Source organism: Elaeis guineensis, chromosome 11 (genome assembly GCF_000442705.2).
Source record: "Elaeis guineensis isolate ETL-2024a chromosome 11, EG11, whole genome shotgun sequence".
Lineage (NCBI taxonomy): Eukaryota > Viridiplantae > Streptophyta > Magnoliopsida > Arecales > Arecaceae > Elaeis > Elaeis guineensis.
The window spans coordinates 51,357,396-51,376,312 of NC_026003.2; the positions used below are offsets into that span (position 1 = coordinate 51,357,396).

General features: G+C 37.4%; 1 protein-coding gene across 4 annotated transcripts in view; it reads left to right on the forward strand.

The window, feature by feature from the left end:
- LOC105053560 (tetraspanin-10) overlaps positions 1-18,917 on the forward strand; it is a 62,688-nt gene that overhangs the window by 3,257 nt on the left and 40,514 nt on the right. For all 4 annotated transcript variants that reach the window (XM_073245450.1, XM_010934768.3, XM_010934771.4 and 1 more), the window contains 4 exons: positions 17,060-17,107; positions 17,656-17,704; positions 17,807-17,890; positions 17,969-18,036. In XM_073245450.1, the coding sequence (XP_073101551.1) occupies positions 17,060-17,107; positions 17,656-17,704; positions 17,807-17,890; positions 17,969-18,036 (249 nt within the window). The remainder of the gene's footprint in view (positions 1-17,059; positions 17,108-17,655; positions 17,705-17,806; positions 17,891-17,968; positions 18,037-18,917) is intronic.

Here is an 18,917-nt window from a genome sequence, read left to right on the forward strand (position 1 = left end):
AAGAAGTCATCTCAAAATGATCAAGCTTCTCTCTATCTTCTTGTATGTTTTTATTTGTCTGAGGATGATATATCATTCATTTTGTTTTAATCTACCGGATCCAAGTTTGGAGTTCGAGCAGAAACTGATTTATTTTGTTGAAATGGATCAGCTTTAACTTGGATTGAGCTTAAACTGATCCTCAAAACTTGGTTTCGGTTAGTTTCAGCTGAAATTGATTGATCTTGGTCTAGTTTTGATGGTTTTTGTCTAGTTTAGGTCCAAGCAAACTAATATTAGCCAAGGATGTTTTATTTATTCATTATATTGATATTTAACTTTTTCAGGTATTGCTGTTATAGAGTGAAGAGAGGATGACTCATGTGGGAGCATGTTGAATTTAGGGGTGGCAATGGGGTTGGGTCAAGTTGGATACGGGTTGTATTGGACGTGGGTCAGGTCAAAAATTTGTCAACCTGAATCTGGCCTATTTATTAAGCATGTCAAAAATTTAGATATGAACTTGACTTGTTTTTGACTTGCATAACCCGTTTATTAAATACGTCAAGTCAGGTTAAATATGTTAAACATGTTAAGTGGACTTTTAATGGGTTAAACATGTTAAGCAGGTTGGGTTGAACAAGATAGAAATAGGTTAAGCAGGTTCTAAACATGTTAAATAGGTCTTAAATGGGTTAAATGAGTTAAACGTATCAATGGGTTACCAGACCTAATCCAATTTGAATATTAAATCGGTTAATAGGTCAGTTGTTTGAAACCCAAACTTGGCCTAATTGTTAAAGACCTATTTACGACCTATTTTAAGAAGCTTGATAGGTCTTTTCTCTACGCTAGGTCTCATTAAGAAAGTTTTCGGTTTGAGTGGTGGAGGGGATGGTCCGCTTGTTGACCATCTTGGAGGCTGCTCTGTTTCTTTTTTCCAAAGCTCCTTTGTGCTATGGAGATGTTGTGGAGGTTACAAAGTTGAGAGCTAAGATTCTCAACTATTCTTTTAATGTAGGTTTAAACATGAAATTGGCTTGTTTCTCAAGGATTAATGCTAGGATATTGGGGGTTGGTGAGGACTTTAAATGGGGCAAGTTAGCCATTGCTCCTTCTTTGATTAACTCGGTTGTTACCGACTTTAGGTATGGTTAGAGAGGGCATTTCAGAAAGGAGTGTAGAAAGGGGGTGAAATTCTATTTATGTAAGGGAATAGGACATTTTAAAAGAGGGTGTCCTTGCTCTTAGAATTGCGAACATTTCTCTCATGGTGAGCTCCTTCCATAGAGATTATAGGACTGAGCCAGCAAACTCTAAATATCTTTTGTTGGATAGAGATATGATGGAGCATTTATGGAAGGACATATGTTTGAGAGTGATCAGGGTGACTCTTTTCTTGAAAAGGTTGAGGAGGTGCTGTCTAGAAGCAATGATTTTGGTGGGCCTTGAGAGCAAAATTTACCGTGCTGCCCCGAATTGCTTGGTTTGGGGTGTACTGAACCATACCGAGGGTGGACTGGCACGATACTTCTACCTCTTGGTTAAAAAAAATCAAGTGAGGGAGGAGAGAGAGGAAAAGAGAGGGAGGGAGGGAGAGGAAGAGAGGGAGGAGGGAGGGAAAGAGGCGAGAGAGAGGGCTTTTGAGTGCTCATCTTTTGAACCCTTATCTTGTCGATGGTTTGGGTCATCTGTGTTTCGGTTTTGTTTCAAAATTGGGGGCAATTGAAATCGGCAAATCAATTACAGACTTCTGTTTGGTAAACCCAAAAGAATTTAGGGCCCCCTATTTCATTTGAAATAAGGGTGACCTTGGCCATCAATGAGATGAGGGCTTGAAAGCCCTCTCACTCTCTTGGGCTATCTCTCCCCTTCTCTCGTCCCTCACCCTCCCTCCCCTCCTCCCTGACCCTCCCTCTCTTTTCCTCTCTCTCTCTCTCTCTCCCCCTTCCCCCTCCCTCTCCAGCTCTCTGTGTCGGTACACCCCGAAATGACATGATACGGGTTTGTACCATACTATACCACTAGCCAATCGGTATGGGTTTCGATACTGATTTAGCCAACCTTACTTGAGAGTCTTAGCACCTGGATAGAGACAAAATTCTAGTTTTCCTTCCTAACATGAGGATGATCTGCAATCTTGCTCAAGTTGGCATTTTGGTGGAAGTCCAGTTCTCGTTCAAGGCTATCCCATGGAAGATCACTTTTGGGAGATCTTCTTTCTAGTTTCAGTTTAAGGATTCCAAGACTTTCAAAGGCATTGCTTACCATGCTTGTAACAGGACTTCTGTCTAGTTAGTGATTAATTCCTTTAAGGTGCTGTTTAATTCATGGGTGGATTGTGATGAGGGGAAAACACCTCTCCTTTTATAAGGTGGTTGTTTTTATGGAACATTTGGAGAAATTTTCCTTTCATATTTCTCTATCTTCTCGGTCGCATGTTTAAGAGGACTATTGTGAGGAATGGTTCTACTAGAACCATTTGCAGCTCTCACCATTGGTTTAGGATGGTGATTTTGATGAGGATGTGTATTGGGCCATTGAGTAGGGGGTGTAAATCTACTTTTTCTCTAGTTGTAGAAGGTAGAGGAACAAAGACAAGGTTTGGTGTGGGGGAATTAGTTAGGGTTGAGGAAGCAAAGGAAGCCGGGGCAAAGAAAGATGGGTTAATTTGGTCGTAGGGGTTGGCTTAGGATGGGGTTGGTGCAGGTGGACCTATGTTGATTGATCCAGATTACTTAGGCTTAGAGGATGACACTGGTTGGTTTTGTCAGTTGGGTCAGTTGCAGCCTTATCTGGGAGGGAGGTGCTTACTCCAGTGTGCATGGTGGTGGGTTAAAGTGGAAAGTGGGAAATTATTCCAAATTTGAATTTGAATCAAGATTTGAATCTAGGAATGTTGGAATTTGGTGATTGCTCCTTACTATTGGATCTTAGTGTTGACCCTATCAATGTTGGTGACTTGGAGGAGGAGATTAATGGGAGGCTATTAAGCTCTTGGGCTAGCCCTAGCTTAATAAGGGATGGTCTTTAGCGAAAGGGAGGTGAACCAAATAAGGACTTTTTTTCCTTTTGCAGAATTGAGAGAAGTTTGAAGTGGGCAAGCATAATTGCAAGCTAGGATGGAGGAAGAAAGGTGTTTGGGAGGTAGGGTTCAAGAGCTGGACATCTTAGATGGGCTGGGGATTTTATTATGGGAGAGTACCCTGAGGAGCAAGTTGGGGAGGAGGGGCCTTTGTAAGATAGGTCCTACCAGGGATGTTTAATCATTGGGTTTGTTATTGTTGTTTCAATCTATTTGAGGACTATGATGCCTTGGTGATTAAGAAGTTGGAGGCTTCGGAGAAAGAAAACGCAAAAAAAAAGAAGGCAGAAAAGCTAGGAGGTGCTATTGGTTTGCTTGGGGCTTCTGAAGTTTTGCTTGAGATGTTGAAGATGAAGAACCCAACTAGAGTGGAAGATGATGAGGTTTCACATGGACGCATTGTATTGTGGTGGAAAATGAGCTTATGACATGGCGCTACTAGATTGGTTCAGTTTAGAACTGATGTGGTTTCCTATGTAGCAATCTAAGTCCACCTTGATCAAATCAGGAAGCAAGACAAGTAGAGTAGAAGGCCTTTGAGGTCATGTGTCACTCAACGAGAAGCACTGCAGCTCGGTTAGTTATTTCTCAGCTTGATGACCTAAGCCTCCTTTTTTCCCCATGTGTGAAGTGCATTCTCTCCATCAAGCCGAAGATAAAGATTACCATGATAACCCCTTGCAGTTATGTCGAACCTTTAGGCAGTTATAGTGCAATTCCAAACGATTACGGCATGACTCCAGGCTATTAAGATATGATTTGCAGAAGATTCGGGATCCCTACTAAAACTAGCATAGCGACCCTTCACGAGAGGTAATCAATCAAATCCCTTAAAAACTGGAAAAACCTAGTTAAACGATATTGTCTCTCTAATTTATTCTTCTTCCTTATTGTTAGGAAATATGTCCTAAAGCCAATCGTTTGGACAATTGTGCTCTTTATAATTTGTATATGAATTATGAATTAATAATATTTATTTAGCATTATTCATCGCAAGGTGTACATCTTCCTTATTGAATTCTAATATTGTGATGAAGTTCTTAGAACTATATGATAATCGATAAAAGAGGATTTATCGATTAGTTTTTAAACATGTTCGCGATCAAACGATACGCCATTAAAGGACGATGACGTTTATCAAGTATAGATCGTTGTGTGCCATATAAGTTGTTCTCTTAACCAAGGAGTGTGGAGACACTGGTATGGCATACAGGTGAGATGTAGGAGTACATTGTTACTGAACAAGTGACTCACCTGTGGAGCACTCTGCTGTCAAGAGCAGCTCACGAAGAATATAAGCATAAGTATCCCTTCGATCTGAGATTACACGGTAATTTACAAGCAACTCACTGTGCTTTGGTGTCGGACTATCTGAATTTCTAATTCAGTGATAGAAGATTTTTGGGCACAGTCTAGTACTTATGGTATTGGGTGTGTGGATCACGGATTGACTCCTCTGCATTTCAAGAGTTGATGCATCACTGTATTTCAATTGAGTAAGACTTTGGCTAGGACAATCCATGGATGGGTCACAGGATTTGAACAAGATTAAAATACAATGTGGATAACTAATCCAGAGTTGATAATTAAATTCTAGGTCGTCCTGAGCATTCAGGATCAAAGGGATGAATTATGCGGTAACCATATTTTATGATTTTTAAGTGTTGCCTTGCAAACGTATGGAGTCATGCACGATTAGTGCAAGAATTAGTTCTTGTATTACCGGTTTAGTGTTCGAACCTATAGAGTCATGCACGAAGTCAGATGACATGGAAAAGAGATTGACCTAAAGTCTGTATGTTCAATCCGGAAGTAGGTAACTTGATTGAACAAATAGATTTACTTAATTGAGAATTAAGTTCTAGGTCATACGGAATTAAATACTAGCTATATCCAGCTAGCACTGGGCATTAGTTGCAGAATTAATTTCGAGGATGAATTTGAATTAATTTGTAATCCAAGGAATATAAGGGAATTGGGTTCGAGTTCTAATTTAGTTAGGATCCGAACTTCTGATCAGTGTTTGATCTGAAATTCTAAGGGGATTGGATTCGAGTCTTAATTAATTTAAATCAGATTTAATTTAATTATACTTGATTTGATTTAAGGTTAATTGGGTTTAATTATCCAAGTTGGATTTGGATCTCAATTCTCGTTAGATTAGGATTGACAGTCTTTTCGAATTTGATTCAAATCGGATTCGAATTGGATTCAAATTGAACTCAAAATGGAATCAAATTGAAATTGGTCACCTAAGCCTAAATTCTCTAGGTTCTCTCTCCATGTTGGTCGACCAAATGGAAGGATAGGCACCGAAAATCCCGCCTCCTTCACTTCGTGCGCGTGAAAGCATGAGTGGCGCCTACCCTTATCTCCTTGGGTTTGAAATTATGGATAAGAACTAATTCGAAATCAAATTTAAATTCGATTTGAATTAGTTTGGATTATGTTCTTATCAGCATGGGGCGTTGGGATCAAATTGTATGCGACAAAAATAAAAAGGGGGCCAGCATGGGCGTGAAAGATACGGAGCATTCCTTCCAAGGAACCTTACCGTGAGATCTGATCACCACGCCATCCCTCTGCTTCCTTTCTGTAGTGACACCCCAAGTTCTTCATCCCTTCTTTTCTACGAAGCCTGGCGGGCATGCGAAGTAGAGGATCTGCGCGTGCTATTCTCGCGAAGCAAAAAGGAACCCTGCTGAAGAGGGTCGCATCTGCTGCTGTCATGAAATTTTTCAGCAACCTTTGTTTTTTTCTGCTGCGCATCAAGGTAAATTTGTTCTTCTTATCCTTGCAATCCGATTTTTAGTTCTTTCGGGTCGGATTTTCCCTTCAATTGATATCAGAGCCTGGTTAAAGATCTGAACTCTGGTTGTATTTATATGTTCAGATTTTCAGATCTGGTTGGTAACCAGATTTTTTTTATGAAATCTGATAATCTTCCTGATTTCTGAATTTTTCTGATCTGGTTTTGACCGGATCCTCGTGTATGAAATCAGGATTTATTTTTGATCTGATATAAATCTGTTTTGACAGCTTTCTTTTGTGGAATTCAAATCTGTTTTGAACAGATTTCTATAGATGTACAGATCATGTTCTAAGCAGTTTTACTACGTGTTCAAATCTGATTTTAAGCAGGTTTCATGAGTATTTTAGATGTGAAACTAATGATTCATACCCTGTATAAATTCAGATTTAGATCTGAAGTTAATGTATAGTTGTTTAGATCTAATATGATTAGATGTAAATTACTGTTCTCATTAGTTTCTGTATATGCTCATATGTTTGCCTAATTTTTTTTTTAGATCTGGTTTTGACCAGATTTTTATGAGTTTTAAGATCTATTATGAATAGATTTCCTTGTTTCAGATCCAGATCTGAATTCCATTTGCTTTCTATTCATGATCTAATTAGATTAGATTAAAAAAAAAAAATTCTGCTCCTGTCCTATTCTGCACATGATTTAAACTTGAATTTTTGTTTATGCATATATGATATGTAGTGTAGAATTCTTTCTAGTGGCCTAGTATTCTTCGAGATCTATGGTAAAGGCCATCCTGTCGTAGAGGACTATGGTGGAAGGGGTGCCTGCATGAATCAAGAGGAAAAATCGCGAAGAAAAATTATATGAGATGCATGATTTAAATCTGAAATTTTAATCATGTATGAGATATGTGATTAGATTAGATCTAAAAAGATTTTAAGATTTAATTAATTGCAGTTTTATGCTTCAAATCAAGATATGAAATTTGATTTCAAGATCTATTAGTATTGTAACATGTGATGTTCTTCAATTAGATCTAAATTTTGTTATTACATATGTAATGCATGAAGTTTAATTAGATCTATTTTATTCATTTTTAATCATAAAATTTTTATCTCAAAATGAGTTTTAAGTTCTGTAATTTATAGTTAAACTTCAACTAATGGCAATGGGTTAACTCAAATCGGGCTTATTTGACTAGGTTAGACCTAGGGTTTATAATCGGTGCATAATGGACTAAATTGAGTAATTGATCAAATCTAACTAAAAGTTGATTTAGATTAGGTCAAAATTACTCTATATCCAACACAATAGTTGTAGTTGATCAAGTCCATATCTTTGATTAGACCAAATGGACCTGATTGTTATCTCAGTGGTCGAACTTGAGCTCTTAGGCTGATCAAATCGAAGCTGATAAACCAATTGGTGTTTAAGGCAAGTGGTTGAAAGGGGTTTTTAATTGGGATTGTTCTCTTTCCTAGCCAATTATGTTGGTGTCTTAGGAAAGAAACGAGGACCCTTCCACCAGTCTCCACTGATCTGGCCAAAGTGGTCAATTAGTTTTCGACGAGCTGGCTAATTAAAGTATAACCTTAACACATTTGTCCTCTTCAAAGATTTGGGAAAGTCAGAGGGAGGATCTTATGTAATAAATTGAAATTCACATATAAAATCTTCTAAATTATTAGGTCCTTAAAATAACATAGTTATAGGGATAATTAGTTCATAGCCTCCCATTAAGGTGGATGATAATCGGTCCAATAGTCTAGATGAGCATTGGAGGTGCCACACGGCTGGTGTTTATTTGGATATTGGAATTATCATCCATGATATGATGATTCTGTTGTGAATTTCTGATGGATGGATAGGTTAGCCGAGCCACACTCGGACTTGATTATTCATTAGTTAGATGCACTGGATATGTTCATGTTAATGATTGGACCTAATCAGGACTTTTAGTGGAGATATTACATGCCTGCTGAAGTTGGGACAAAATATTTTGTTAGAAATTGTTTAGAGAAACAATTGGTTAAGAACCTACCCATAGATGCACATAGGTTGGTCGAGCCACACTCGGGCCCATATACAGTCTATGTGGATTCTAGTATTTGCTAGGGAATCAAAAAATCTTCGAATTAGAGGTAGAGGCTACTAATTCGAATAAAATAGTAGGAGGAACCTTTAGACTAAAGTCAAAGTCTTTAGGATTAAATAATTCATATACTTATTGGGTTATGTGTTTTCTTCTATGCAGTTATGGCTAATACTTTATCGCTCTGCTCATTATTAGACAGTGACAATCTTACTGGACCCAACTTTGATAGTTGGTATCGAAAATTAAAAATTGTTTTGAAGCATGAGAGGATCTTATATATCCTTATGTATCCTACACCTGAAGTACCTGCTGCAAATGCATGTGGTGCGGTCAGAGATACTTATCAAAAATGGCTAAATGATCATACGATAGTGCGTTACATTATGAGGGCGGTGATGAATGACGAGTTTAGTCGTAAATTTGAGGATGCACAATCCGAGGAGATGCTTCAAATGTTGAACGAGTCCTTCGACATCTCTGAGGATGCTGAGAGACACGACCTCTTGTGAAGTATTCTACATCCGGATGTGAGAAGGGGCGTCGGTTACGGATCATGTATTGTACATGATCGAGCAAATCGAATATCTTAGCAAATTTGGTTTTCCGTTACATGAACAGATAGGCAAGGATGCTATTCTGAACTCACTTTCTAAGTCCTACCTCCTCTTCTTGAGTCATTATAGAATAACCAAGCCTGTAGTGAATTATCATAGTTTGTTAGGGTTACTGCAGACTTTTGAGAAGGACAATCAGCTCCACAAGGAGCTGATCAATGTAGTAGGTAGGTCCTCAGTGGGGCGTCGGTCTTCTAAGAAAGGTAAGAAGAGAAAGGTGCAGAAGAATCTTGCTGTGGCTTCAAAGCCCATGTAGACCAAGAAGTCCAAAGTGGACCTGAGTAAGGTAGAATGCTTCTTTTGTAAGAAGCTGGGAAGTGGAAGAAGAATTATTCTGAATATTTTGCTTCCTTTGATCTTAATAGGCCTAAAAAGAGGAATAAGCAAACGGTTGCTGATCTGATAACTTTTTGTAATTTCTTTATTTGTGATACTACTATCTGGATATTGGATACTGTAAGTCCAATTAATATTTGCAACTCGTTGCAGGAATTTCAAGTTAGTAGAAAGTTCGAGAAAGATGAGCGTTTCTTGAACATTGGAGATGGAAGTCTTGTTTCAGTTTTAACATTAGAAATTGTCCTACTTGTTTTTGATTTAAAAATTATCGTATTGAATGATTATCATTATTGTCTTTCCTTTATGATGAATATCATTTCTGTAGGCTTTTTGGCCAAAGACGGTTTTAATTTCTTAATAAAGGATGATTTTTGTGATATCATTATGAATGGTACTACAATTATGCATGGACAATTAAGATATGGCATATACCTTTTATCACAGCCTGTTAGAATAATGTACATGTCGAATAAATATCCAAAAATAGATTGTCACCGATGCTTACCTTTGACATTGTCGTCTCGATCATTTAAACAAGAACATGATAGACAAGTTAATAAAAGAGAATTTTCAATATCAATGATGTGAATCATTGTCCACCTGTGAATCCTGTCTTCTTGGAAAGATGACAAAGTCACCCTTTATCGAAAATGATAAACGGGCTGATGATGTTTTGAGTCTAGTACATAATGATGTATGTGGATCCATGAACACAAGTGTCAGAGTTGGATATTATTACTTTATTACTTTCACTGATGACCTATTTAGGTATGGATATGTCTATTTTATGAAATATAAGTCTGAATCATTTAAAATATTTAAATGATTTCGTAGTGAAGTGGAAAAGCAAACTGGGAAGAGTATCAAAACTCTTTGATCAGATCGAGGAGATGAATATCTCGCCAATGACTTTCTGATATATGTAGAAGAGAATGAGATTCTCTCAATGGACTCTTTCTGGGACACCACAATACAATAGGATGTCTGAAAGGAGGAATCGAATGCTGTTGGACATGGTTCGATCCATGATGGATTTTGTAAGTCTGTCTATCTCTTTTTGGGGATGTGCACTTGACAATATTTGTTATATACCGAACAAGGTTTCAAGTAAATCTGTCAATAAAATACCATATGGGATATGGATAGGGCGCAGATCGATACTCTCACCTTAGGATTTGGGGATGTGCGGTTTATGTCAAATGTTTAAAGATAAATAAGCTTGGATCTAGGTCCGATAAATACTTTTTTATTGGGTATCTAAAAGAATCAAGAGAGTATTATTTCTATCTTACTGAAGAATAAAAGGTATTCGTCAGCAATACGGCAGTCTTTTTGAAAAAGTTCTTTGGGGAAAGAATCAATACCACTAAAATTCGGCTTGATGAAGTTCGAGAGGTAGAAAAATCGATACAATCAAATCAACTTACAGAATCAGATTTGATTAAAAAATCAAATCCCAATCCTCCTATAGATATACCTTTAAAAAGATTTGGTAGAGCCCCGCATCAGTCGGACAGATACTATAATTTCTTGGTTCGAGATAGTGATCCTGTTGAACTAGATGAGAACGATGAGGATCCGATCATCTATATTGATACTATACAGAGGATTGACTTTGAGGAATGGCTTAAAGCCATAAGATCCGAGATGGAATCTATGAAAATCAATAGTGTATAGACACTCGTTGATTTATGTGAAGGGATAAAATCTATAAGGTGCAAATGGATTTTTAAAAGAAAAAGGGGCGCAGACGGGAAGGTAGAGATCTATAAAGTTCGTTTGGTTGTCAAAGGATATTGTCAACGTTATGGTATAGATTATGATGAGATATTTTCTCCTATGGCAATGCTCAAATCTATTCGGATTATGCTTGCGATAGCAGCACATCTAGATTTCGAGTTCTGACAAATGGATATCAAGACGACCTCTTTTAATGGAGAGTTGGAAGAAGTGGTGTATATGATATAGCCTGAAGGATTCACATCCACAGATGAATCTAAAGTATGTAAGCTGCAGAAATCCATTTATGGATTGAAGCAAGCCTTTTGGAGTTGGAACATGTATTTTGATAAAACAATCAAAACGTTTGGTTTCGTTAAAAATGGAGAAGAGCCTTGTGGTCTATAAGTGGGTTAATGGCTCTGCAGTCATATTTCTTGTGTTGTATGTGGATGACATTCTCTTAATTGAGAATGATATCCCTGTATTACAAAGTGTGAAGCTTTGGTTGTTATTATAATTCTCCATGAAGGATTTGGGAGAAGCATCCTACATATTAAAGATAAAGATCTATAGAAATAGATCTAAAAGGTTGCTTGGATTGTCCTAATCTACGTACATTGATACTGTGTCGTAACGGTTTAGCATGATGAATTCCAAAAAAGGCTATCTACCGATAGGCCAAAGAATCTCTCTAAGAAGGATTGTCTGACAACTTCATAAAAGAGAGCATATGAGTAGAATCTCAATGCCTCGGCAGTGGGATCTATCATATACATCATGACATGTACGAGGCCAGATGTGGCCTACTCATTAGGGGTAGTGAGTAGGTACCAGTCTGATCCAGATGAAAAGCATTAGAAAATTGTAAAAATAATCTTAAAGTATTTGAGGAATACCAAGGATCAATGACTTATTTATGGAGATTTTGACTTAAAACTTGTGGGATATACAGATTTCAGTTTTTAGTCGGATTTTGATGATAGCAAAAGTATGTCTGGTTATATTTTTATCCTGTATGGTGGGGCGATATGCTGAAAAGTTTCAAGCAATACACAGTAGTTGCATCTGTTTGCGAGGTGGAATACATTGTGGCATCCGATGCTACCAAGGAGACAGTTTGGTTGAGGAAGTTCATCAGTGAGCTTGGGTGGTTCCCTCTGTTGATGGTCTTATTCTACTATATTATGATAGTAGTAGAGCCATAGCTCAAGTTAAAGAATCCAAGTCCCATCAGAGAACCAAACACATCTTGTGTCGCTATCATCTTGTTCAAGAGATCATTGATAGAGGTGACATTAATATTCAAAAGATCGATGGAAAAGAAAACTTGACCGACCCCTTCACTAAAGCCTTTGGGATCAAGGAGTTCGATGATCACAAGTGGAAGATGGGTATTAGATACAGATCTGATTGGCTTTAGTTCAAGTGAGAGTTGTTAGGATTGTGTTATAAAGCTAATTATCTATCTGTAGACAGTTGTACATTTGTATATGAATTGTAAATGAATTAATAAATGTTATTTGGCAGTTCATTATATTTTGCATCTTTCTTATAGAACTCTTATTATGATGAAGTTCTTAGAACTATTAACAATCGATAAAAGTGATGAGGATTTATCGAATAATTCTTAAATTTTGTTCGCGACCAAATGATACGCTATTAATGGGACGATAACGTTTATCAAGAATAGATCGTTGTGTGCCATATGGATTAGTTGTCCTCGTAATCAAGGAGTGGAGATACCGGTATGGCATATAGGTGAAATGTAGTACATTTTCACTGAATGTGACTCAGTTGTGGAGCGCTCTGCTGTCAAGAGTTGCTCGTGAAGGATAAAGATATAAGTGTCCCTCCGATCTGATATCACCATGGTGACTTGTAAGCAACTCACTGTGCTTTAGTGCTGGGCTATGTATATTTATAATATAGTGACGAAAGATTTTTGGACATAGTCAAGTACTTGTGAAGTTGATGTGAGTCAAGATGGAAATGACCGCTCCAGATTTTAGGAGATCTGGCCAACGTAATCCATGTGATCAGTCATAGGATTTGTAAGGTTGAAACACAATATGGATGACTGATTAAGAATTTAACAGTTTAACCTGAAGTCATCTCAAGCATTGAGGATCAAAGAGATGAATTATACAGTAATCATATGTCAAGGTTCTTGAAAGCTGCTTTGCAATTATTCGATCTATCCTGACGTTGGGTATCATTGCTAGATGGTCACTCGATTAGTGCATGAATTTGTTCTTGTACTACCGGCTTAGTATTCAAACCTATGGAGTCACGCACAAAGTCAGGTGACATGGAAAAGGGATTGACTTAAAGTTTGTATGTTCATCTGGAAGTAGGTGATTTGATTGAACAAATAGATTTTACTTAATTGAGAATTAAGTTCTAGGTCATACAAGATTAAATACTGGCTATGTCCAGCTAGCACTGGGCATTAGTTGTAGAATTAATTTCGAGGATGAATTTGAATTAATTTGGAATCCAAGGGATGTAAGAAAATTTAGTTCGAGTCCTAATTTAGTTAGGATCCGAACTTCTGATCAGTGTTTGATCTGAAATTCTAAGAGGATTGGATTCGAGTTTTAATTAATTTAAATCAGATTTAATTTAATTAGGTTTGATTAGATTTAAGAAGGCTAATTGGATTTAATTATCCAAGTTGGACTTGAATCTCCATTCTAATTAGATTAGGATTGACAGTCTTTTCGAATTTGATTCGAATCGGATTCAAATCGAATTTGAATTGAACCCAAAATGGAACCAAGTTAAAATTGGTCACCTGAGCCTAAATTCTCTGGGTTTCTCTCTCCATGTTGGCCGACCAAATGGAAGGAGGGTTGCTGAAAATCCCTCCCCTTCGTGTGCGTGAAAGCGTGAGTGGCACCTACCCTTATCTCCTTGGATTTCAAATTATGGATAAAAACTAATTCAAAATCAAATTCAAATTTGATTTGAGTTAGTTTGGATTATGTTCTTATCAGCATGGGGCGTTGGGATCAGATTGTGCGACAAAAGTAAAAAAGGGGCGAGCATGGGCGTGAAAGATACGGAGCATTCCTTCCTAAGGAACCTTTCCGTGAGATCTGATCACCAAGCCATCCCTCTGCTTCCTTTCTGCAGTGACGCCCCAAGTTCTTCATTCCCTCTTTTTTACGAAGCCTGGCATGCATGCGAAGTAGAAGATTTGCATGTGCAGTTCTCGCGAAGCAAAAAGGAACCTGCTGAAGAAGGGTCGCACCTGCTGTTGTCACAAAAATTTTCAGCCACCTTTGTTTTATTTCCGTTGTGCATCAAGGTAAACCGGTTCTTCTTATCTTGGCAATCCGATTTTTGGTTCTTTCGGATCGGATTTTTCCTTCATGAACCTCTCAGAACCTCCTTCTGGCTTCGATCTCCTTCTTTAAGACCTCTTAAATTCTTTGTCCTATTAGAAGTAGGCTTGTCTTAAAACAACAAATCTTGTTTTACAGACCTAGAGTTGTAAAAGAGGGAGAGAGGGAGCGTATAAGGCTTAGGAATTGAATGATTCAATTCATCTGCCGCCCCCTATTTATAGAACCAGAGGGGGTGCCAAATGGGAAGCCACGTCCCATCTGAAACACCCTAGAGAGAGTGTATTAGATTGATAAGACTCTTCAAGCAGGAGTCTTTCAGAATGGATACGGCGTTCCACAACTCCCTTGTGCGCGCGTGAAAGAATAGGTGATAGGCATCCCTTCAGTAATTAGATTAATCCAAAATTTGCTATGTGGCAACTGCATTCGCATTCGAATCTGATTTCAAATGATAAGTAGATAAGGGGCGTCTCCTGCCAAAAGCAGGACTCTTCACGCGACTCTTTGCATGATCTGCTTCTCACCCACACGTGCCAAGGTCCAAGGCTTCTCACACCCATCCAGAAGGCTTATTCACCTTTTAAAATCGGTGCTAAAGAGGATAAGAGGCTGATCTTCAGCCATATGGGTTTGAAACCCAAAGTAGGACTTAGGTCCTTCTGCATGCCAAAACTAGAGTGGGAGTGTGCCCCATCTAAAATCTGCACAAAGTAACCATTTGGACTCTTGGTTTTTTGGTGTGGATAAAGCTTTACGCGCTTCATTTTGGATTGCCTACAAATGGCTTGACGAAATTCAGGTTCTCACCAAATTGGGTTAGCCAAAAAGCAAGATTTGAGATCAAATCTGATCTCCCAAGGGGTTAGGTTTAGCCACATGTGCTAGTATGCTTACCAGCTATCCAATTAGGTCCAAAATTTCAATCAACCATATCAAATGGGTCCTTGGTCAATTTTTTTGTGTGTGATCCATTGGATTTCACATTTAGCCAGCAATAGGTCGGAATGCAAGTTGATCTAATTTGATTAGACTTTTAATCAATTAAAATCCAAATCGTGCTGATCCGAGTTCAGTAATTATAACTCTTTCTAATTGACGATCAATTAAACTCTTTAATTCGATCAAACCTACAAGTCAAGATTGACGTCTAGCAACGTATCATGACTATCCAGAAGATGTGGAATTTGATGAAAATACCAAATATATCCTTCAGTGGTAAGTTACTGTGCAATTCAATCCTTCGATCATCTCGCATTCTGAATATGTTCATGAGTATGGATTATGTCAAATTTAAACACATTTTCATTGATTCTTCATCAATCAATAATGACTCTAATAAAGTAGTAGAAATTCTTTCTTATCTTCATTCTGCTTTGGCCAAAAGACTTTTCGAGCCATTTAGAGATGAGAATGTATAGGATAACATCTCCTCTTACTAGGAGTGATCGATTCCTTGTTAATCGATTTACGGTCTCCATACACACTCCACTATATCCAGAACATTCCGTACATGTCTTAATGCCATGTCTGGGTATGAATTAAAATATTGTGCAGGTCTAAAGATCACTCTCACTTAGAGAACCATCTTTTGACAAACAAGTAAGATTCTATAAGATGTTCTCTGTCGGCGAGTTAATTCAGTGAACTCATTCCCTAATGAGCGTCTACATCCCTGTATTAGTATCTCACACAAGTGAGTTGTGAAATCAGCCATCCTCTTCATCGAGCATACATAGAATATGCTAGTTTTTCTAGAACATTGATCCACGACTCAATGTTCCTACGATCAGAAATGTTTTAGATTAGGATTTTAGGGTTTTAGGTTTCACAGACATGAACTCTTCATAGTCCAAAATCATTGTCCTAATCTATGGGGTCATCATAATCTTAAATAAATAAGATACAGCTATAATGATGAATCAATGCCTCATTTATTTCATAAATAAATAATTTCATTACATGAGTTGGAAGATTACAAAGAAAAGTCCTATCGCATCACTTATGCAACTGGCTTATGGGGCACTCTTCTTTCAAAAACATCATGTTGCTATGGGCCTTTGGAACAAGGACTGTTGAACAAAACCGAACTAAGTGGTTTGGGGCATACTAAACTGAGTCGGCTAGGAACTAGGATAATTTGAACTCGAAACGAGGTAGAGGTGAATCGACTTGGATCGAATTGTCAGGTTCATTAGCTAATGTTTGATTGTTGGACAAAACTTTTGACCATGAATGACACAATATATGACATTGCTCTTAGGCACCATTGGGTGTTGGCCTTTAGATGTAAATGTGAATTATTGATTTATCTTAATATTTGTATGACTAGTCATCCCAAATCTTGCATACAATTTTACCTAGCTAATACCATTTATCGTGATCAAGGTTTGCTATTCTAGTTGGTATCTTAATATATTGGGCGTATCTTGGTGCCGAATCAGGATACAGTCTCATACCATACCGACACTTCTTATATCTTGCCATCTCATATTATACTGTATATAGACATTGTAATAGGATGGTATCGGTATAGGATCCGGCATTGAGATAGCGAACCTTGTGGTCCATAATTGTAACATCCTACAATGAGTCAAATGGGCAAATCTCGTGCCAAAGAATCTTGAAAGTCTTGTGACAAGCTTAATTTTAGTTTGTAATTCATATATTGTGAACATAAGCAACAAGCTGTTTAGCACTTTTTTGAGTCCTGATGTCACAAATAGGCAATTAAACTTAACAAAAGCAGGGGTGGCTTGACAAGTCACCAAAATTTGTTGTTTGCTTTGTTTCCTATGTTGTTTTTGTTTTCATGAAACATTATTCACTGTCTCTTTTATTAATTTTATCGTATAAATTGCAACCTTTTGAATTATGGTCGAAGGGCTCTGTAGGTTTCAAATGAACTCATCATGCAATGACATGCCAGTAGGACAAGTTTAAATCATTGCTTTAGTTTTTTCAGTAATAAATCAGTGCTTATTGATGAACACGTTGTAATAAACTTTCAATTTTATTTAAATATCTTGTGGTTTCTTTTTCTTAAACATTTTTCTGTTCTGCTCAGATTTTGGAATCTCATTCAAACATTTTTTTTTTTTGCTTTTCTAGGTTTATCATAACAAATAATGGATCGGGTCATGCTGTAGCTGGATTGAGGTAAGATTGCAAATCATGAAGTACTATGGTAATTTCAATTCATAAGTCTGCTGAAGTGAGATTCTACATGAGGAACCTTGAGGCAACCCTTACCATTCTAATATTGAGGATCTGTAAGCTACCCCTAGCCCCCAATATTTTGGTGCATTTGTCCAACTCTACCTTAAAGCTGTCAAGTTTTTCATATTTTTGTATTTGATATATGGACTGCAAAGAGTTAAACAAGAATCTATTATTTCTTGCAAGAGTATTCACATCCGTTTTCTAGAATTATGGAAGTTAATTAACTGGTAGCCATAAACAGGAGCATTCACTTGACTTTGTTGCTTTCGTTTCTTCCATCATTATTTTGATATTTGATTTTACCCTCACCAACATTTAGTTTATTTTCATACTCTGAGAGTACCAAGTTTAAATATGATTTTAGAAGTGGAGATACAAACCAAGTAGTTGCTTATTATTACATGAATTGCCAGATCATAATTCTAATAGAAGATGATATCAGTCTAGATGCTATACCAGTCAATTTACAGTAATCATCTTTTCAGGTACAAGGAGTATCATCTTCATGATTATAGTCCTTGGTTCTTGAAACAGGTGAGGCTTCTTTGTTACTATGAACACTTAATGCTCTCACCCACATTAGTTTGAGTAGATACACTTATAAATATACTAATTTGGTTTGTTACCTTAATTAAGCTCAATAATACTAAAAATTGGAGACGCTTAAAGAGTTGCCTTGTGAAAACTGAGGACTGCAATAAATTGCCAAAAAAATACAAGGTCTGTTGCAATTTTCCTCGTTTCCTAATGTTTGATTTACATCAGATCATTACTCTCACTTTTCTCAATTTTATCCAGACTCTGAAAGAGTACAAGTTGGCAGAACTTACCCCGATTGAGGCTGGTTGCTGTCGGCCACCATCAGAGTAGGTGCTTTACTTTTTCTTGATCAGACTGCCATTTGGTGTTGAAGTAACTTAAATATTTTATTATAGTGCACTTGGAATCTGGAACTCCAAGTTACAAAGCAAATATAATCATCCTATAAGTTTCCTTACCAAATTAAATGTGGCACTACCTGCAGCACTCATTATAGGATTATGGTATCGCAGCAGAAGGGTGATGTTCCAAAATTTTTCCTTAATGAACACCAAGACAACCGAATCCTAGAACCCAGAAACCCCTTGACAATTTCAATCAAAGCAGAATTTAAATAATTTGTTGAGAAGCAAACCTATGATAGTTGATCGATTTCCACGAAGCGCCTAAGTGTTCGCCCTCCAATGGTGATCCACATAAGACTTGATCAAGGATATTCCTCCAAGAAACTTTTTGTTGCTGAATTCTTCCTCCAAAAATTTCTTTAGCCTCTCTAGGATCAAACCCTCATTAAGGATCTTCTAAAACACTCCTCCTCGCTTAATTATTCCTTGCCTCTCTCTAATCCTCTTCCTATTCTCTTCCCTACGCTTGTCTTAAAGACGCTTGACTTGTCTTAACAAGAGAAGAAAGAGAATTGGTTTTGGATTGAATTGACTTGAACTTTTGGATGAATACTATTTATAGATAGAGAGACGCGCCACCCAAAGCAACGCATCCCAAGTGCTTGCATCACAAAATCTATAGGTTCCTTCAAGCAGAAGGACTTCTCAAGGATCAAGGGGCACGCCTATTTTCTTCTGGAGAAAAATGGATATGTTGTTTCGGGAGTTGCTTGCAATAGAAGGACGTCCTTCTATTGCAAGCAACTCCCGAAACAACATATCCATTTTTCTCCAGAAGAAAATAGGCGTTTTCTCTTGCTGAT